Source organism: Dipodomys merriami, unplaced genomic scaffold (genome assembly GCF_024711535.1).
Source record: "Dipodomys merriami isolate MVZ:Mamm:240054 unplaced genomic scaffold, mDipMer1.0.p SCAF_5, whole genome shotgun sequence".
In the NCBI taxonomy this organism is placed as follows: Eukaryota; Metazoa; Chordata; class Mammalia; order Rodentia; family Heteromyidae; genus Dipodomys; species Dipodomys merriami.
In genome coordinates, this window is record NW_027206068.1 from 13557833 (window position 1) to 13580335 (window position 22503).

Sequence of the window (22503 nt, forward strand, 5' to 3'; positions counted from 1 at the left end):
CATTACCACCAACGTAGGCTCAGATCAAATTTCAGCCCTTATTCCATAGTCTGGATTTTTAACTCTTGGACCTCTTCCTTGACTCTCCAATGGAGACCTCATCCCTCTGCATGCTAGAATATCCTAGACTACTTCATGCTTGCCAAACCCCTCAGCCTTTCCCAGTTTGCTTCTACCAGGTTTCATCTTGCAAACACTGTATTTCCCTTCTACCAAAATGGTTAGTGAAATTCTAAATACCTGCATATAATTTAGCCTATTTCTCCTAATTGCATAAATATTTTCAGCTTACCCGCCCTTGTTCATCTCCACAAAACAGAGTTACTAAGCCAGGAAATGGAGGGATGAAGGTGAATAAATGGGTTCTATATGGGCAAAGACACCTAAGAAGACTTTCTGCCAGAGATGCCTATAAAACTGGGCCTAGAAGTGTTGGGATGTCTTCAGAAGGTGAGGACTGGGCAGAAATATGTCTGTAAGGTGGGCAAGGGAGGGTGGGCTTGAGGGAAGTGGATTTGGATCTGCTTGGGAATAGTGCCACTCGAGGGAGAGAATACAGGACTGCACTAGTTCTGCAAAGGCTCTTGCATGTCAGCCTGTGGGATTTTCAATATAATTCTTATGCAATGGTTGCCCTCCAAAATTGTCTTGCACAGTTGTCATTCTTAGATGCACCATAAGCCAGCTTTCCTGAAACGGGGACAGGGAGGTAAGACTAAAGTTTCAGAACTGGACCCCAGAAGCCTGCCAATGAAGCTGTTCCCAGAATAAGAGCCCTTTCCTCTTCTGCTCTATAAAGTAATACTGTGCCTGGACAAATCCGTAGGAGTGCATTGCTAAGGCTTCAGGCATCAAAACATGAAAAATCACTCTCTGCGCCATTTAAACACAAGAACCTAAAAGCTTGCACTGATCAAAAGAAACATGTAAAAGTAAATTTTCTGTTATTTTGTTGTGGAAAAGACCCAGTGTTCACTTTCTATCTTTCTAGCCTCTATCACAGGAATGTGTTTGTCAGATCAGCTCAAAAGGAGGCAGGCAGGTGAGCTGATCTCAGGGAAGAAACAATTTAGAAACATAATCCCTCCAGAGTCATTCTGAAAATTGCCTTTGCTGATCCATGATGGAAAAAAAAAACAACAAAATGCATTTGATGAGTTCAGCTGAATAAAATCCTAGGAAATTATCTGAGTTTAAAATATTTCAAAGCAGAGCTTAAAAGCATTTAGCTATTGTGTGTGTGTGTGTGTGTGTGTGTGTGTGTGTGTGTGAGAGAGAGAGAGAGAGAGAGAGTGTTGGGAGAAGGTGCACAGAGCATACACACACACACACACACACACACACACACACACACACACAACCATGATGATTCCTGTCTTAATAGTGTCTCTATAAAAGAATGCAGCTAATCTAAGGTAATTTTACTGTTCATTTCCTTCAGGGAGACAAAACTGTAGGGCTAGTAAGGCATGAATTTTAAAGCAAATTCTAGGAATGTCAGAAAATCCAGTATTTTTTTCTTTTTGTGTGGTACTGGGGTTTGAATTAGGGAGCCTTTGTTTTTGCCTGGTTTTCGCTTTCTTACTCAGCTCTGGCACCCTACTACTTGAACCATACTTTGAATTCTGGCTTTTGCTGGGCAATTGAAAAATAAGAATCTCGAGGATTTGTCTGCCTAGGATGGCTTCAAACTTCGATCTTCAGATCTCAGCCTCCTGAGGAGCTAGGATTACAGGTGTGAGCTACTGGTACCCATTCAGTTGGATTTTTTTCCCCCACAGAAGGAATCTGGGTCGCTTGTGTTGATTATTTTTGTAAAGCTCAGGTACTGAATCTTTCTAGGGAGAAACAATCTGTAGTTTTTACAGCAACATCTTACACATAGAACAAAGACAACAGAAATATTGGGAGGAGGGGGTTAGGTATGTGTCCAGGAATGAGCAGAATTCTTCTGAGAATTCCACCTGCTTCTATTGTGCATTGGCTGTTCATGGAATAGACCAGGAAGGGTTGAAACTGAGAGTATAATTGCCGGCTTACTCCCTCACTCCTCTGCACTTCCTGTTGCAACACCTGCCAGTGTGTGACACAGATTATGCACTCACTGTCCCATAGCTTCATGGAATCTGGAGGTGGTTGGTGGAGACTCTGGACACCTAACCATAGAGGGAGCTTTTGTGGCAAGGCTGACCTTCCCTGAGAGATCCACTTAGCAATGTTTGCTGCAGCACAGCATGAGGTAAGGGCCTGGGAGACAGGCAAGCACAGAGGATCTCAGGAGGTCTAAGATGAGTCTGACCCAGGGAGGAACAAAAATGACCTCGTGGAGCATGAGAAAGACCTGTACTTCTTGCCAGATTACATAACCTTAGGAGAACAGAAAACTGCAATGTTTTTCTTTGCTTGGTTCCAGACACATTGTCCCATTTGTGCACTTATGGAAGGACTTTAATCCAAGAATATGAAGATAGGAAATCATTTTAAGACCTTGTTCAATGTCTGCTATTGTTGGAATGCTGCACCATCAATTTCTCTGTGTTTAGGCTCAACTCCAGGCTCTTGTTCAGCCTACAAAACAGCCGAATCCCAGAAGCTCTGAGAAGCTGCAAGAGCCTCACCACACTGCACTGCTCTGTGTGTGTGTGTGTGTGTGTGTGTGTGTGTGTGTGTGTGTGTGTGTGTGTGTGTGTGTGTGTGTGTGTGTGTGTGTGTGTGTGTGTGTGTGTTGGCACTGTGGCTTGAACTCAGAGCCTGGGTACTGTCCTTTTAGCTTTTTCCCTTAAGTCTGGCACTCTACTACTTGAACCATACCTCTATTTAAAGGTTTTTTTTAATGGCTAATTGGAGATAAGACTTTCCTGCTCATGGACTTTCCTGCTGGGACTGGCTTCAAACTATGATCTTTAGATCTCAGCTTCCTGAGTAGCAGAGGATTATAGGTATAAGCCACCATTGTCCTGCTTCATCACTGGATCTTAATTGAGTATTTACTTAGTTGAAATGTGCTTTGCCCTTACTGAACACAGAGAAGCTCAGTCCCCACAGTAATGTATTGAGAGGTGGTGGAGTCTTTAAGAGGTGGTGAAGGTCATGGGAACTCCACTCTCATGAAGGGATTATTGTAGGTCTTACAAGAGTGGGTTGGTTTCTGCAGGGGCAGATTATTTAAAGTAATTTGACTTCACGCTGGCTCTCTTCTTCTCTTTCTTGCAACATACTCTCATCTTGCTGCTTTTTCAGCATGGGGCCTCCTTTAGAAGCCAGGGGGAGACTGGGGCATGCCCTTAGACCTCAATGGTGCACTAAATAAATCTCCCTTCTCTATAAATTACCTAGCCTTGGGTATTTCTCTGTAGCAACAGATGATGGACTAGGACACTAGTGCTAGGGATGACACAAGAAGAGCACAGAGAACCTGCTTTCTGGGCCCTAGAAACTGCCAAATTGGTCCAGCAAGAGCTTATGTAGAAGAGAGCTCAGGCTAACAGGGCTCTCAAACTTTGTACCTTGTGTGGAATTCATGCCCAACAAATTCTTCCTGGTGTCCTATTTTTACTAAATATACTGCCCTTGGTTCTCTTATCCCTACTTTCCCCCCTTACTTTCCCTAGTAATGTCAATTCCAAAAGACAAGTTTTTGCTTTTGGATTTTCTCTCTCTCTCTTTTTTTATACTAATGTTTGCAACTAACAGAATAACTATAAATGCAGCCCCGGGCACCCAGGGTTCCTCCCCCACACTTATGCTAGGTGAGGGGATGCGCTGAGCTTCCAACTGAGCAGGCTTCTGGATCCTGGATTCTCCTGAGCAAGGCTCTCTGCTTTGCAGCGCAGACTTGATTATTTGTTAGGAGATAACAGAGCGAGCTGGCAGTGTGTCTAATGAAGCTCTGCTTCCAGGCTGGGAGAGGAGAGTATGTTTCTCTTTCATTTCTGTCTTATCTCGGTCACAGTGCCTGGAATTTCATGAGTACTCAGTTAACATTGTTGAAATGAAACTTAGCAATGAACTTCAGTCCCTCCTTTTCCAGACACACAGAGAATCTTACACACATTGTGTCTTTTTTTAATCTCCCAGGATTGGGCTATCTCTAACTGTGTGTCCCCTAATACCAGCATGTGCTGGGAAAAGCTGGTTAGGGGTGGGTGTGAGAACACAGAGGTAGTCTTATTCTCTGCTGCTAGTTTTGCAGCATAGCTTCTCCCTATTCTGCTCCTAAAATTCCTCCCTAATGAGTTACCCAAGTCCTAACAAATGTCTCCTGTCCTCACTATCCTGGCCTGTCATCTCTGAGTCAGCTTAGATTTAATCCTATCTGCTGAATGGGTTCCAAATCTCCAATATCAGATACTTTCCTATGTTACCCCAAATAAGCACGGAGTGGAAGTAAAAATAGGGCAAAGCCAGGAGCTGGTGGCTCACCCCCATAATCCTACTCAGAAGGCTAAGATCTGAAGATCACAGTTCGAAGCTAGCGGAGGCAGGAAAGTTCTCAGGACTCTTATCTCCAATTAGCCACCATAAAGCTGGAAGGAGAGGTGGGGCTCATGTGGCAGAGCATTGAGTGCAAAAGCTAAGTGTGAGTATCCAGGCACTGAGTTCAAAACCCTATTACCGGTACAAAAATTATAAGAAAATAAAATAGGGCAAAAGGGCCAAGAGATGCCTGAACAACTCAAATGTGTTATCCAGTCTTGCTGGAGTCAAGAGTCAAGTCTTCCTGATGGCATGCTCTGTTTCTGAGAGCCAACAGCCTGCAAACAGACAAGGCAAAGCTTGGCTGTGGGAGTTTACAGTTATTCCCATTCTGGCAAACTGGATGCAAGCTTACTGCAAGCTTACTGCAGATGTTTCTAGATACATTTCCCCATTTCCTAGGGTTTCTGGGAGAGAAAGGTGGTGGGACTGCTCACATCTCTCTGTAGCTGACAGGCTGTGTTTATGCACAGGAAGCCCTGTTCACCAAGATAGCTTCTGTCTCTGCAAACAAAGACTGGGCCACAGAAAGGAATATCTGGTGTCAGTTAATGTGTTGTCCATGCTTATAACCAAGAGAGGGAGAAGGCAGGAGCACCTTCTTCTCTTGCTGTTACAGTTTGAGGGAAGTGTATTTATAGTTAGAGAGCCAGGGTAGATGGGCTGACTCAGAATAGGAGTTCCTGTTGGTAAAAGAACATTCCTGTGGTTCCAAGATCCCCTTCCTTCATTGACTTTTCTGGCCATTGGAGCCCACTGGTCATTTGAAAAGTGAACAGCTTTAGAAGTCTATATCCTGATCTAGAGATTCCTACAGAGTCATATAATAAATAGCTCCTAGGAGGAAACAGATGTCATCTGAGAGAATAAGAAGAAAGCTATGAGAGATGAAAGAGCAGGGTGCCTGGTCTAAATGGCGTAATGTTTTCTGCCTTTATTCAAGTGTGCTATGTTGCCAGCACATTGCTCATACTTCTGCCATATAGCCCAGCCCCATCCTGCTTCACACATCTTCTCCAAACCGAACAACACAGGTGAGGAAGTGGTCATGTGTGCCAGTTAGAGTTTCAAAAGGAACAGATGAGGCTGTCATTCATGAATTACTTTTCAGCCAGAGTCATCCAAAGACAAAGTAGCAACCCACCTCCATCTGAAGCCACCAAGGTGCAGCTGCTCACTTCACCCAAATGAGGCAGTGTCACCCATGGCAGAGGAGGCTGAGACTCCTTAGAGGATCTTCCTACCCCTGTGCTGTACTATACAGTCACTGCTTTCTTCAGACCAGGATCATCAGGACCAGAGAAGTGATGGGTGTGTGTAGCCAGTTTAATTGTTGCTAGGATCACAGTTAATTGGCATGCCAATTTTATAAGCCAGTATTATCTTACTAAGAGCAAAGGGGCAGATTCAAATTGATAAGAAAAAAAATATAAAGGAATCTTGAGTTCCTACTGACATTTGGCTCTCTATTTTGTCTAGAGTGTAGATTTCTAATCTACAGCGTTGCTACATATTGACCTGTGATTTGGCCTGATGTAGTTGTCTTGGAATTAATTTTTTAATATCTTGTATGACAACAGTAACAGTGATTCTCATGCATGGGCATGACTAGAAGTTACAAGAGCCCACTATGACTAGGAAGTCAATAAAATCAAGTAAACTCAGGCTTCGCTTTGCTGTCTACTAATATTGTTGTGTATCTATGTGTCATGATCACTTCTCAATATTTGTTGTGGTTCCTATGAACATTATAGGAAGCCCACAATTGATAGAAATCACAGCTAGATCCTTCTCTTTCTTGTCATTGCCAGGAACTGATACCAGTTCTTGGCTACAAGGAATATATGATGTGATTTGCTATTTGATTCCTTTTAGTTCTTCTCAAAACAATTGGCTTCTCAGTAATTATTGTTTAGGGACATTGTTTATTTGGAAATGTATGTTCACACAAGCCAGCTAAAGAATCTTCTTTAATAACAAATATTTTTTTAAAAGTTGATTGAACATGCAGGTGTCAACTGACATGTATTTATGATATCTTTTCTGAAATGGCCAGCTTTACCCCAGGGAGTGGCCCCACATAGCCTAGGAGATACTTGGGGAAATAAGTCCTATTTCATTTGCTAGCCTGCCCTTTGATGGATGCCTCATGACACTATGATCCTTTGAACTGATGTCTGGGTGAAAAAAAAACATTGAAGGATAAATGAAATGTCAGTTAATTCTGTTATGCCATTTATTGACATCCTGCCTGGGCTCACTCTATCCCAAGAGGACTCTATAGGAGAGTATATTTGATGAGAAATATAGATTGTGTTGTCCTAGCAGCTCAACAAGAGTAATCACAGTTTCTGAGGTCGGCAACAAGACGGTACATTTGAGAGTCAGCAGATTCTTGGATATTGTCCCTCACTTCATCGTGCTCTGTAGGCTTAGGAAAGTTCGTAAAGTTTCCATTTATATATATATATATATATATATATATATATATATATATATATATATATATATATATCAACTACCTGCCTAGTATCCCCCCTCTTGGAAAATTCTACAATAACATTGAGCTTTGTATGAAATTTTGTATAGTTTAACAAATAGCTTACTCAGTAGTCATTACAAATTAAAATACTGTGTTTCCTTGTTATTGCTTACTATTTCATTCTTGCTGGAGTGCTGGTACACTTGAGAAACTGAAGCTTCCTTGTTTCATCTTAGGGAACTGATATGTGATAAGGAGTTTCACCAGTCCTGCCCTAAGAGGTAGAGGTGTTCATCACAGGTAGCTAGGTGAAGCAATGACCTTGATTTGCAAGGGTTGGATAACCCCAGAAGGCAGTACAGGTTGGGTACTGCAGGAAGTTCACCCATGTCTTGGTCATTATAAATCTACCTGCCATTAAGATTAGATTAAGAACTTGAAGTTCAAGTCTTAATAAGCCTAGGACTCAGAGGCCTAGATTTCGAGCTGATAGGCACATTGGAGATTTTCAAATGCTTATCATTGAAGCGTGCAACATCAGTCTTGCCTAGAACCTGGGGAGAAATGCAGAATCACAGCCTTTGAGACAGGCAGTAGCAAGATGCCCCCCAAAAAGAAATTTTCTTATGAGCTGGGCTGCACAATTTTTCCTGTTTTATGGATGAACAAAACCACAAGCCTGAGTGATTTATTCAAGAGCATTTAGAGGTTACTGATGGAGTAGGAGCTCCATCCTAGCTCATTCTTGGGGTCTTAGATATCTTCATTGGAGTACCAATGAGTCACAGGTTGAGTCCTGAAATCTGAGGTGAATCCTCTCAGAGAAATTTGCATTCATGCCATCAAACTCTGCTGTTCCAGAGTTACTTCTCATGCTTATCTAATCGAAAATTTCAGCACAACACACATAAATGAGCTAATTCTCACCAAAGTACTACAGCTCGCCTCATGGCAGGTAGTATATAGAATGCCTTGGAGATGGAAGGCATAGAATGACAGCAGAGACAAACATAGCTTTTGCCACCACTGTATGTGATAATGCAGCTCAGTGTTGAGATGGTGTCCACCTCAGTGCCTTTGTTCTCATCCCTCTGCCTGGAACACTGCTCTCTGGATCCAAGGCAGTACCCAGTTATTCTTGATGAAGTTTTCTGGGTTACTCTGTCTGATGTTGCATTTTTTCCCTCTCCCATTCTCTACAACCATTCCTTATCTATATTATCTTGTGTTTAAATTTTAAATGTTATTTTTAATTGTTCTAATTAAATTATATCAATAATTTTGTGATTATTAAATAGAAACATTTAGGTATTTAATTGTTGTTGTTTTCATCATTGTTGTTGTTGTTGCCAGTCTTAGGGTTTGAACTCAGTGCCTGGACACTGTCCCTGAGCTTCTTCTGCTCAGGGCCAGCACTCTACCCCTTGAGCTACAGCACCGTTTCTGGCTTTTCCTGAGTAGTTTATTGGCAATAAGAGTCCCATAGACTTTCTTGTCCAGGCTGGCTTTCAACCATGATCCTCAGGTCTCAGCCTCGTGAGTAGCTAGGATTATAGGCATGAACCACCAGCACCAGGTGAAGCATTTAGTTTCACAAATCTTGTCTGGTTGTCTTGGTGAGAGAGAGCCTGCCTCATCCTTGGTGACCAACATTGGTGCTTGACACATGGTAGGTGCTCAATAATTGTTCATTAGATGGTTGAATATGTAATTTAGAGAGACATTTGTCATACTTATAAGTAGAAGAATCATAAATGAAAGCTAACATTTACTGGTGTGAGCAATGAACTACACACTTTATGAACATTGTCCTATTTCATTTTAATTTATTATTATTAGCATTTCAAAGAGCAAGCATTGGTGTTGACTGGTTGGACATAGTGCCTTTAACTGCTTTCTCCTAAAGTTGGGGAAATCCATTGAAAATGGACTTCACTTCGGGAACATTTCTGAAAGGAGAGCACAGAGAGGCTTCTATGTAATGTGGTCAGCCTCTGAGAATGAAGGCTGAGCTGATTAGAATAGAGAGATGCTGCCTCCAAAGCTGTGGGACAAAGCATATTTTAAAGGAAAGCAAGGAATAAAATGTCTGATGCACTTTCCAAAGTGAGGATGGACAAATGACTAGTTTTTATTAGCGTTGAAGAAAGGAGACCGCCACACAATTGTTCAGGCAGGAGAGAGTTCATATTTGGGAGAGCCAAACTGCTGGCCCGCAGGAGATGTAGTCATACAGAGAGTGAACTGATGACGGAGAGAGATTATATCGCAGGGGATATGGAAGAGACCTCAGAGCCTAGGGGAACCTCCCACTGCCCCCAGGTGTGTCAGCTCCTGGGGTTACTGGTGCTGGGCAGGGACTCCTAGGGAGGGCCACATATGTGCACAGGAGAGAACAAAGGGAAGGGGCCATTTTTCTCGGTGGACCAAACAGTTTTCACCCGTTCTCCTTTACAGTGACCTATAATCATGTGTGTGTGTGTGTGTGTGTGTGTGTGTGTGTGTGTGTGTGTGTGTGTGTGTGTGTGTGTTGGTACTGGGGCTTGAACTCTAGGCCTGGGAGCTGTCTTTTAGCATTTTTGCTCAATGCTGGCACTCTACCATTTGAGCCACACAGCGCTACTTCCAGCTTTTTGGTGGTTAATTGGAGATTAGTGTCTCACAGATTTTCCTGCCCAAGCTGGCTTTGAGCCATGATCCTCATATATCAGCCTTCTGAGTAGCTAGGATTTCAGAAATGACCCACCAGCACCTTACAATTGCTAGGTAAGTTAAATCAGCAAGCAAGGAAAAAGAGAGCAGCATGTGGTATTCAGGTAAGCGAAAGATTTATTTTCTTTTTCTTTTATCTTTTTGTACATTTTTACTGTAAAAATGTCTCCAGGTGTGCCAGTTACCTAGGTACTCTCTGCCTTCTCAGAGCGGGCCTTAAAACAATACCCATTTTTGATAACCATTTTTAAAAGAAAATAATAATTTATGCCTGCAGTGCTGTGATACCAAGCAGAGGACAGCCCTTGATCTTTTTATTTTCCACCAAGGGAACACAACTAATAGTTCAATTCAATTCAGCCCTAATCAAGTGAATTTCATGAGGCTTACAGAGAAGGTCAGTAAACTTTCCCTCACATCAGCAGCTCATTTCTCTCTCTCTCTCTCTCTCTCTCTCTTTTTCTCCCCCCCCCCTCCAATTTATATTTTCCCAAAGTGCTCAGTCTCCATTTCATTGTATATGTTGGTTTCCATCAGCCCCACACATCCGTCCCCAACAGCTGCCACCGGATGACTCAGTAGGACAGCCCACCAGGAAGTGAGCCAGAAAGCACATCTCTAACAAGGAGCAGGAGGAGGGGGAAAACAACTTGAGTGAATGCATTTCATTCCAGAGAAGAGCTTTTAAAAAGCTGTTTAACATTTAAAGTTCTATTATTATTTTTGGCAACATGTTGAGTCCATGTCTCTTTTTTGGCTACTTTTCTAGTACTTTATGTATCTGGAAGTTAAATTTGTAGCCAATTTCAGGAACACTGGGAGAAAAAATGTTCAGTATAATTATAGGAGGAATTTAAATGCTATTTAAATGTCATCTTATATGCTCATCAAATGAAAAGGAGAAGTTAAAAAATGACGATATAAATTGACTTATAGTCTAATTTGTTTATATGTCATAGACATAGAAACCACCTTAAGCATTGACCACCACAGAAGAAATTGAACAACTAAAAATATTAAATTCAATAGTAATTACTGATTGACAAATTGCATTCCAACTCAATGCAAAAGACAGATGAATAAGTCTGTAGGTAGTCTCTTCCATCATATGGTCAGTGTTCAAGCTCAGTTTTTGTTATTTACATAATTACTTTTTATTTTGGAAAGCTTCAAACACATATGAAAGTAGAGCTGGAAATGGACCTCAGTGCTAGTTTAGCATGCATGAGCCTTGGGTTAAATAAATTCCCAGGATTAAATAAAATAAGGAGGGTAACTGTGCTTCCATGGTCTCTGTGTGCTTCAGCAATTATCCATCTGTTGACCCTGTATATTGATGGTGAGAGGGGAGATGTAATTACCTATGGGAAATGCAAATCAATAGTCTGACATAAGAGGCATGGGTCTATGGTTATCAATATCAACTCTCTAGAGTTGTAGGCAAAATAGGAGGTTCACAGGCTTAACCTCAACTTCTGCTTTGAGACAGCAGGCAAAATAGTAACAATAATAACAATAATGTCAGGTTTTAAGTATTTGCTCTTTACCACAAATCCCTGATGGTTCTAGATATAGAATAATTATTAGAATATTTTTTGTTTTCTCTTCTAGATACAATCTATTACTCTGCCCTGTACATCAAGAGGTTGATCTGTTCCATATAAAAAAATCCTCTTGCCCTCTAGCTTCTACCGGGAAGAGCCAAGGAATAGCAGAGGGTAGGACAAGGGATGGAAACAGGAAGATGGAGAGTGGGAAGGTAAGCAGAGAGAACACACAAGCTCAAAGACAATGTGAGGCTGTGTAGGGCCAATGGGGTTAATTGATTCACAAAGCAGGAAGAGTCTCAGTATCAGGAATCATTACAGAGATGTAAACCAAAGCCATGAAGAGATTCTATGTTATACCTACTATGATGAAAACCACAGAAAATAGCAAGTATTGGTGAGACGTAGAGAAATTGGAACCCTTGTGCATTGTGGGTGGAAATGTGAAATATTGCAGGTACTGTAAGAAACACTACAACATGCAATTCCTCTAAAAATGTTTAAAAAAAAAAAAAGCTGGGCCACAGTGGCTCACACCTGTAATCCTAGCTACTCAGGAGGCTGAGATCTGAGGATTACAGTTCAAAGCCAGCCAGAACAGGAAAGTCCATGAGACTTTTATCTCCAATTAATCACCAGAAACCAGAAAGTGGAACTGTGGCTCAAAGTGGTAGAGTACTAGCTTTGAGCATAAAAGCTCAGAGACAGCACCCAGGCTCTGAGTTCAAGCCCCGTGACTGAAAAATAAAAATTTCGATTCAACACTTCTACTACTGGGGGTTTATCCTCAAAATAACTGAAAGAACTATAACACATACCTGCATATCAAAATTTATAGCAGCCTTATTCGCAATCACCCAAAAGTGGAACAATCCAAAAGTCCACTGACAGAGTTTTAAAATAAGCAATATTCTACACACACACACACACACACACACACGGTAAGCTAGTCAGCCTTAAAAAGGAATGAAATGATGGCATATGTTACAACATAGATAGATAAACTTTGAGGACATTATTTAAATGGAAATAAGCCCTGAACAAAGAGATTTTACATAATACCACTCACCTGAGGTACCTATAGCAGTTAACTTCTCTTTAGCACAGAAAACAGATGCTAGATCAGCAGGGACTGCTAGGAGAGAGAATAGAAATTTATTGTTTATTAGGTATAGAGTTCCAATTTGGAAAGATGGAAAATGTTAGAAGATGGATGGTAGTTCTGCAACAATGTACATATGTAAAATACTATAGAACTATACACCTAAAAGTGGTTAAAATGATACATTTTATATAATGGACACTTTATCACAGGTTTTTTTATAAAGTAAACTTTGTACTTTCACCCACAAGCAAAGCTATTGAAATTTACTTGGGGGAGTAGTAGCTGCAGAGTACAGAACTAAAATATGCTCCCTGTTCCACCACCCTCAGCCCACCAACTTAACTTCTTAGGGGGAAAAATAAAGGGGAAAAGTAGTGGTATTTTCTTACTTTTTCTTTCCTTTTCATTTCTTGTCTTTTCCCTTTCCTTACTCTCTATTTCCTTCCTCTCTCCTTCCCTCCCTCCCTTCTTCCTTCTTCCCTTCCTTCCTCTCTTTTTCTCTTTCTTTCTTCCTTCCTTTCTTTCTTTCCTCTGTGTACAGAGATATGGCATTCAAGGAGAAAAGAAGATCTTACAAACTGGCAGTTTGGAGACCTTTTCTATATGAAAAGGAAGCAGAAAAGACAGAGTAGGAAATGGAAGAGCTGCCATCATTCCAGCCCAGGTCTTTACCAGGAGCCAGTCTAGTTTTTTTCATCATGGAGACCTCTCATTTAATTGCCGGCTACATCAGCATGTGTTTTTGATAGAGACCAAAACATCAAGGTTGCCTATAACACTGGTTACCTTAAGAAAAATTTGCTCTGAGAAGATTCAAGTACACAAGTAACTCTATGAATTGTTTCTTCAATTTCAACAGTCTCAGTGGTGAAGCCAACAAGATGCTGTTTTAATGGGGCACATTCACTTAAATAGCTCAGGTGTTTTCTCCATGCACAAGGAATGAATGCCAAATTTATTTAATAGCAAATCTAACTCTGGAAGAGTGGAAAGGAGACTAAGAAGGCCTGGGTTTCAATCTTAAATCTGCAAATATGAAAGTATGCATTATTACTATTTCAAATTTCTTGTACGTTATAAATGGAGTCATCAAAGCCGAGAGAGATGAACAGTGCTGGGAGCAATTACTAATTGGGAGGTTGACACTGAACCAGTCTCCTCTATCACCAGAGCTCTTCGGGTCCTATTGTACTTGCCAAAGATGTGACCATCTATGTAAAAGTTGTAGAAAACTAAGTGCCAGTGGCACTTAGTGCCTGTAATCCTACCTACTCAGGAGGCTGAGATCTGAGGACTGTGGTTCAAAGCCATCCTGGGTGGGAAAGTCCATGAGACTCATCTCCAGTTAACCACCAGAAGACCAGAAATGGTGCTTTGGCTCAAGTGGTAGAGCTCTTGCCTTGAGCTGACGAGCTCAGGGACAGTGTCCAGGCTTAGAGTTCAAGCCCCACTGACAAAAAAAAAAAAAGTTTCAGAAAACGTGATCAGAATGTTGTTATTTCCTAAGTAGTTGTTTTTAAGAGAAGAATAATAGTAATGTATTATGTCAATACATAGTCTCAAACACATTATTCTTTTTTTTTTGGCTGGTGTGGGCCTTGAACACTGGGCCTGGGTGCTGTCCCTTAGCTCTTCAGCTCAAGGCTAGCACTCTGCCACTTGAGCCACACTGCCACTTCCAATTTTCTGAGTGGTTTATTGGAGACAAGAGTCTCACAGAGTTTCCTGCCTGGGCTGGCTTTGAACTGTGATTCTCAGATCTCAGCCTCCTGAGTAGCTAGGATTACAGGTGTGAGCCACTGGCACCCAGCTAAGTCTGTGAGATTGTTATTTTCAATTAACCAGCAAAATACAATGCTTGATAAGAAATGTACTCATTATCTTGCCCATGTAATTGTAACCCCTTTGTACAGTATTTTCATAATAAAAAAAAATTAACCAGCAAAAGTCAGAGTAGAGGTGTGGCTAAGTGAAGGTGTGAGTTCTAGCCCAGCTACTGGCACACATAATCAAGAAACCCACTTTACAGATGATCAAATTGAGATACAGTAGACCCTATTGTAGATCACCCATTCATTTGCTTAAATTGCTGGTGATGAATTGTGATGATCTCCCAGGATCTTTATCTTTGGGCTGTTGCCTTTCATCATAGTGCGGATGTGACTCTATAAGAAGTCCCAAGATGTGACAAAAGCACTGGCCTACATTGAACATTGTGAGAAAGAAAACTCTAAGCCATTGCAAGCTAGAATCTCACATGAATTGTAACTAGAAATAAAGTTTAAAAATGAAGAAAAACTCAAAATTGTCAATAAAGTCCTCACTAATTTTGTTCTTGCAAGTTGGGAGAAGGCTGTCATTGTTTGCTGAATTTTAGAATTAGAAAGTTCAGACATTAAGATGAAACTGTTCCAGCTTTTGCTTCTGTATTCTCCTCTGTCTGCCAGCACCTTAGAAAGCCAGTTACGCTCAAAAGGAAAATCTAATCCTCTTGAAATGCAAACCCTCCCAAGAGATTAGTATCTGTAAGAGGCCAATTGAGTCTCTTCACATAGCTGACTCTACTCTTTATTCCCATTTCCCACATATAGATACCTAATTCAGCTGACCTTATCTTCTAACTTTGTTCACTCAATCAACAAATATTTATTGAACACTTACCATGTGGAGCACTATTCTGATCTCTTGGAATATGTTGCTATATAAGCATATCCAAGGATCCCTACCCTCTAGAGGCTTATATTCTAGCAACTTCAAAGGTAATTTATTACACACATATTAATGACATTAGATAAGTTAGTTTTCAAAGAAAGTGATCTCTCTCTCTCTCTCCCCCTTCTCTCTCTTCCTTTTCCTTTCTCCTTCTCCCTCTCCTCCCCCCCTTTCTTTTGATTCCAGTCCTGGGGCTTGAACTCAGGGCCTGGGTGCTAAACTCAGGGCCTAGGTGCTGTCCCTGAGCTTTTTTGCTCAAGGCTAGCACTCTACTACTTGAGCCACAGCACCACTTCTGGCTTCTTGCTGGTCAACTGGAAATAAAAGTCTTACAGACCTTTTTTCACAGGTTGGCTTTACACCAAGACTCTCAGACCTCAGCCTCCTGAGTAACTAAGACTACAGTTGTGAGTCACTGGTGCCCAGCTGTAGGGCTGATTTCTAGCCTCAGCCTCTCTCAGTCATCATAATTCTAATTCTAAATTCTAAAATTCAACAAATTATCTCTCCCCCAAATTGTAGGTGATTGAGAGGTGCTTTAAAATTGCTTGATTCTGCTTTGAGATTGAAGCAGTCCTTGCTTAAGATTTTATTAGTTTGTGTTTTTCATTTTAATATACCTAATTATGAGGAATAAAAATGGCCTCCTGTGTGAAAACCTTCATTATTCTCCGTTTACCCTAAAAATATGTTCAATGAACTTTGCTATGCTTAATAATTTTTTCAATTGAAGATGTTTCCTTTCATTGAATTTCTTGCTTTAATCTTGATAGGCACTTCAGTTTAATTAGTGTGCAATCACTTTAGCTAGAAACTAGAAGAATAGCTTTTTTGAGATTAAATTCGAGAAAAGTTTTCTCATCCTTTGTCAATTGTGAATTGGAAAGGTTGCTTGTCAGTCTACAATATTGAGATGTGTGCTGGTAGGAGTCATAGTCACAGAGTTGGCCTGAGTAATCTTACTCTCAAAGCTTGGTTTGTGTGTATGTATGTTTTGCTGGGAGGACATTGTTCAAATTTCTTTTTCTTTGAAGACATGAGGTGAATTATGAGTTCTCCATTTCATTTATAAATCTTAGAAACTGAGTTGAAGGAGGTATTGATTGGAAACCAAAGCAGTGAATTATGGGCCATCAAGAGCTCTTTAATTAGTAGAATTGCCTCCAGACTTGGTCTGGACCCCTAGGGGCAACTTATAGGACAATTGTACCCACACTGAACTATGTTGCCACCATTCTCTGTAGAGTTTCAATGCTTTGGACCAGGAAACAAGAGTCGTCCATCCACCTTGCAGTAGATTAGTCCCCTTTTTAATTCAGCACATCCCCTTCTCAATAAACTGCCCTAAATATAAATCAGTAGTGCCATAAAACCAGAGAATAGGAGTGAAGGAAAAGCAAACAGAATTAATTTGAATGGTGCATTCAAATCACAAAATTGTTTAGCTGTGTACTTAGAGCTTGAGAATGTTAACATCATTAATATTACTGTAACTGTGTAAGCAAGGTTCTGGCTTATATTTTACCATTGTTACCTCACTTCATATTGGCAAAGTATTAAATATCAAAAGATACAGTTCTTGTTTTGGGGGCTGGTGGTTTATGCCTATAATCCTAGCTATTCAGGAGGCTGAGATCTGAGGGTCACAGTTCGAAGCCAGCCCAGGAAAGAAAGCCCAATAAACTACTCAGAAAAGACCAGAAGTAGTGCTGTGGCTCAAGTGGTAGAGCAGTAGCCATGAGCAAAAGAAGCTCAGAAATAGAGTCCAAGCCCAAGGACTGGCCAGAAAAAAAAAAGATATAATTCTTTTTAAAAGCAATATAGGGACTGGGAAGGTGGCTCAGTGGTAAAGTGCTTGCCTTGCATGCATGAGGCCCTGGGTTCAATTCCTCAGCACCACATAAGCAGAAAAAGCTGGAAGTGGCATTGTGGCCCAAGTGGTAGAGTGCTAGCCTTGAGCTGAAGAGCTGAGGGACAGTGCCCAGGCCTCAGGCCCTATGACGAACCAAAAAAAAAAAGCTATATATATATCAAGAAAGCTGAGATTCAAAGCTTTGACCAAGAAACTATTTTAAATATTTTAGAGTACTCTTCTCTTGAGCCTAGTGCAAACTCACTGATCAAACCCATTTAATTTAGCAAGTTGCTCTGATATCCTGCTTACCTAACTCTCTCCACTCCAACACTGAGTAGCTCATGGAGCTTCCAGGCTGGAAGGTATGTGGACTGAACATTCCCTTCCATGTGAGCAGGATGTGGGGATGGGCAAGTTCATTGAGTTTCTATTAAATCTTCCTGATAGCTGGGGCTGAATGAACTCACTCGGCAGCTCTGGGGCCCAACCTGTCCTTTCTAGACACAAGCCCACCGGAATCTCCATCTTCTAGAAATCCTAAAAATCTTTTTCACTGAGAACTCAGTATACACAATGTATAATGGGCATAGCTGACCAAAAATTAACTTATAGGACTATGTGGGAAGTTGTAGAGAATATGCTCAATGCTTGTCAGAAATATTGCCTTGTAAGTAAGCTTGACAGCAGAATTTATAAAGAATTAAAAGCCCTTGTCTCATTAATGTAAATCCAATTGTGATTTATGTGTGGCTGGCTGTTTTGGGAAAAAAAACCAAACTATACCTTCTTCTCTGGAGACTTACTATGTCATAAGTATTGTGGACAACTCCCTCTCCACCTTTTGAGAGAAGATTGTCTTGGCCTTTTCTTCATAAAGCTTTGAAGTATAATTAAAAGCTTTAGCATGCATTAAAGGTACAAACACAGAACCAATAATAGTCCAAATTTTATGGGAATGTATACATCTTGAATAGTTCAGAATTAGCATGTCTATAGCGCAGCAGAATGAAGGAAGCAAGTGGAAGCTGCAGGTGAAGGGACTGCAGTCATCCACCATAGATACTATGCTATGGACTAAGGAGCATAATTCAGTCATCTCTGTTAACCCAAGGGTCAGAGATACAAAAAATAAAGGAGACATGAGAAGGGAGACCCCCGAGCACAGAGAAGAAAAGGGAACCCATTTAGATTCCCTTTCTTCTCATTGCTATACTCTACTAGGTTTTCCAATGGTCTGGAGAGGGGTGAGGCCAAATGTCAAGAGGTTAACAAATTTCCCTCTTTCCTCCCTGCCTTTGTCCTTTCCTCCTTTTTCCCTCCTTCCCCCTCCTTTCCTCCTTTCCCTTTCTCTTTCTTTTCTTTTTGTTGGTTGGGGGGTTTGATCTCAGGGCCTGGGCATATCCCTGAGCCTCTTTTGTGCAAGATTAGAGCTCTACCACTTGAGCCACAGCACCACTTCCAGTTTTTGAATGGTTAATTGGAGATAGGAGTCTCACAGGGACTTTTCTGCTAGGTCTGGCTTCAAACTGCTATCTTCAGATCTGAGACTCCTAAGTAGCTAAGGTTACAGGTGTGAGCCACCCGCACTCAGCTTCTTTTTTATTGGAGACAGTCTCACAAAATAAATCAAGCCAGCCTCAAACTCAAGATCCTCCTGCCTCAGCATTCTGAGAACTGTGATTAGAGATGGATGTCCCTGGCAGCAAGCTTATTTATAGAAACCCTTATAGGAAATACTCTAAGCTCTGTTGGCTGGACTGTCTGTTGTGGCATCTAAACGTGGTTGCTGGAGTATGAGGGCAGCCACAGATAATCTGTCAATGAATAGGCATTGTTATATTCTTTATTATAAATAAAGCTTTATTTATTAAAACAACAGCAGCACCCATGGTTTCCCTTATTTGTAATATCTAGTATATGTATGAGTCAAGCGGAAAAGGTCAGATAGTGTGATGTCAGGAAAATGAACCCTTAGATGTGTATTTTAATGTTCTTTTCTTTCATGCATGTGTTTCTAATGCATTTATAAGATTATCTCTTTGTTGCTTTGTATGTCCCTCCCCCACAGTATAACCCCTGCTTTCACTATATTTGATGTCAGTTTAACTTGTGGAGGAGATGGGGAAAAACCAGTTGTTTAAGGATACAGTTGTTTAAGGATAAGGACCTGTTGCAACAGTGAGAAGTACAAGTTGTCATGTCCAAAACGAGCTTTACAACGTCAGTGCGGGGGGGGGGGGGGAGGAGAAGGATTGGGATTGGGGGGGAGGGGGGAGGCTGGGAAGGGATGTGAAGGGTAAACAAAGGAGGAGGCTGCAATGCTTGGTAAGAAATGTACGCATTATCCTGCCCATGTAATTGTAACTCCTCTGTACAGTATGTTCACAAATAAAATAAAATTAAATTAAAAAAAAAAAACAACAGCAGCAGCAAGAAGTAGCAAGGTGGATTTGGACTGGGAGCCTAGGGAGCAAATGCTGATCGATTGGCTTGGCTTCCTTTTATAGAGAGTCCAGGGCAGAGCCTCTAAGATAATTCTGCCACTCAAAAATATGACCAGTGAAGACAAATGCAAAGGCAGTGGGCTTATTTAAATTCAGAGAAAATGAGCTCGAGGTCCACAGAGGCTTTTGTGGTAATAGAATCTCTGACACTTTGAACATTTGGTGCTGGGATAAATAACCTGTGGGCAGGGTTCACATAATTTTTATTTGATCAAGGCAAGAATATGTTTCATAAGCAAATGCAAATGCTCAAGTGGTTTTCAGAATTTGTAGCACTTAACATGAATTTTCATTCTGGGTCTCCCAGCAACCCTGTGTAAAGGGCTCCCCCTCCATATTTCCCAGACATCCTGGTTACATCCTTGGAGACAGCTTTGGAGAAGCCCCGTGCTGTATAGAAAGCTTCCCAGGCAATAACTAAACCCACAATTGTGGATCATGTTAAGAAACTGGAGACAAATATAAAACACTACAAATGATCATTTCTACATGAATAAACCAATCAAGCTTGGCAGATTCAAGCCCAGTGATCATCAATGTTTTTTTCAGATATCAAAAGCAAAGGAAAAGAAAATCTAGTGCCTGGCTTGCTTTTACCTTTGCCCTGCCCATTTGCTAATTGCTAATTACTGTCTCTGGAGGCACCTGTCCCCTGCTTGTCCAACAAGCGTCTCTGCCTCTCTGGTGACTGAATCCTTGGCTCTTTCCCAGCCCAGAGATGGCTTCCTCTGGCATGGGAAGGACAGCCTGTACTCTGCTGTGTCTGACATCTTAATTCAACCGATTATAATATAATACATTTTCCCAAGACCATCCATTTGTTCTAAGTTAGATTTCCCAAGACACCTTCTCTGCGTTTTACTCAAGTCTAGATTTCTGTAGCCCCTCTGCCTTATTCTCTGAAGTAGAAGTTATAAGGCTATAAAAGACTCTATTTAAGCCTGTGTAAATTAGTATCCATCATAAACTTCACCTGCAGAATTGACCAGGAGTTCACTGTTGAAGAGAGGTTAGAAAAATCATTATCTAAGCATGTACATCTGTTGGGGCCCATTAACTTTCACCTCCAGGATCTGTATGCACCCACCATAATGGGGGGGGGAGTTCAAGCAGACATAGGGGAAAACATGAATAGTTAATATCTCCACAGGCCTTTTACTCCCATGCCTGACTATGAATCCAGAATATTAAAATATTGGGACTTGACCCTACATAAAATATTGTTAATTCTTTTAATTATTTAATTTCTTTCCAATTATGGGCAAATGTCCTCAATATGTTAACTTATAGCTCATTTGAAGATTTATTGCTAGGTGAGATTGTTAGAATGTTAATCCAACTGGGTCCTTCCCAATAAATAAACATTATCTTGATTGCAAAGAAAGGAACTAAAAGGGTTAATGTTGGCTTATGTATTTGATGACTGAGATGAGGTGCTCTATGGAAGTTATGGCGTTTGCACTTTCTGATTTGCTGAGATGAAGGAGAAGATTAACTTAGAACTGCTTCTTTCCCTGATCCCTCACTGCCAATGTTTTCTCAATTCTGTAACATGGCCCTTTGTAGCGGATTGTGCTGTCTGGTTAATCCCATTTCTATTCTTCTCTTCACAAACCATTTGCCCTGACAGAGTTAGAACAAGTGTTTCTTTGCCTTTCTGGGAACAAAAGTGGCAGTGAACTCAAGGGAAGCAGAAAGATACAGATACAGTTAGTGCAAATGTCTTGGTCATTGTGTTGAAAGTAGTAAATAGACCTTTAGTTAGTAATAGTATCAATGGCTGCATTACTGAATTCTTACAATATGTCCACCACTGTGCTATGTCCTCTATGTGTATGTCATCTTCACAATTCCATGCAAGATGTATTAGTTTGATATCTCTTGTAGATGGGGAAATGGCGGGGGTATGTGTGTGGTGGGGGGTGCTGTGGGGGGGTAATAGATAAGGTAAGTGGCTTGCTTGGGACGCACAGCCCACAGAAAACGTGGAATTAGCAATCAGGAAATCTGGCCCTGCTTTCAACCTCTATACTACAGAAGGGAATGGAATAGATCAGGTGCCACCCCCATCTTGTCCTGTTACTTAATTTTGTACTCTCCATCACCCCATGTAGGATTTACTCAGTACAAATTTACTTACTTATTGCCAGTACTGGGGCTTGAACCCAGAACGCCCTGCTATTGCTTGGCTTTTTCACTCAAGACAGACACTCTACCACTTGAGCAATACCTCCACTTCTTCCACATTGCTGGTTAATTAGAAATAAGAGTCTTGGGGACTTTTTTGCCTGGACTGGCTTCCAACCTTGATCCTCAGCTAGGAACTCCGCGTAAATTTGACATGCCCCCTCAATGGGTAATCTAGCATCTCATCACCCCACATTCTTGTGGAAATAGTCCCTGTCTGTCCAAATCATGTAAACTTAGTTCATTACTAGCTAAGGAATATTATAAGTATATACAATTCATACATGTAAACAATAAAAGTTCAGAATTTTTCTGTCTGTAATCTTGTAAAGGGGAACTTTGGTATCTAATCTCCTAGACAAGAATCCAGATTTGTTCATTGAGATTAATGTGCATGGGTCATTTAAGCCAAAATATACGCATTGTGGTATAAATCCTTAAATCCAATAGAAGTTAGATATAATTTTAAATTGTTTTAAAGTCCAAACATTTGTGCCTGGTTCGCTACAAAGATGCTTCTGACCTCTTTGTCGATGAAGTACTTTTCTACTAATTTCTTGGTGACTTTTGCAGAACTTCTTTTGGAACAGTGTACAAGTAATTGTCCTACATATATTCCCCAAACTAGCGACTCTGAGCCTGTTGGCATTGCTCTTCTATGGAGATAATTATCCAAAGATAAAGTAGCACAAACTGAAGAGGCCCTGGAACAACAGTAGCAAGAGTTGATGTCTGTTTAGAGCCTTCAGTGTTGTCAGGTGGTATGCTAAGTAATTTCTACATCTTAAGTAGTTCCTGTAGACTAGATACAATACCCCTTTAACAGATAAGAAGACTGAGACATAGCAAGGCAAATCACACAGTGAAGCCAAGATTGAAACACATATTCCAGTGACATTTTAATCTTTATGAATCAGCTTAGT

The 22503-nt window shown here is 40.9% G+C and overlaps 1 protein-coding gene across 1 annotated transcript in view; it reads left to right on the top strand.

Annotated features, from left to right (window-relative positions):
- Positions 1–393: 393 nt before the first annotated feature.
- Rapgef5 (Rap guanine nucleotide exchange factor 5) overlaps positions 394–22503 on the top strand; it is a 269039-nt gene continuing 246929 nt past the window's right edge. Inside the window, exon 1 of the mRNA XM_069996107.1 lies at positions 394–450. Within this exon, the coding sequence (XP_069852208.1) occupies positions 406–450 (45 nt within the window). The 5' untranslated portion in view covers positions 394–405. The remainder of the gene's footprint in view (positions 451–22503) is intronic.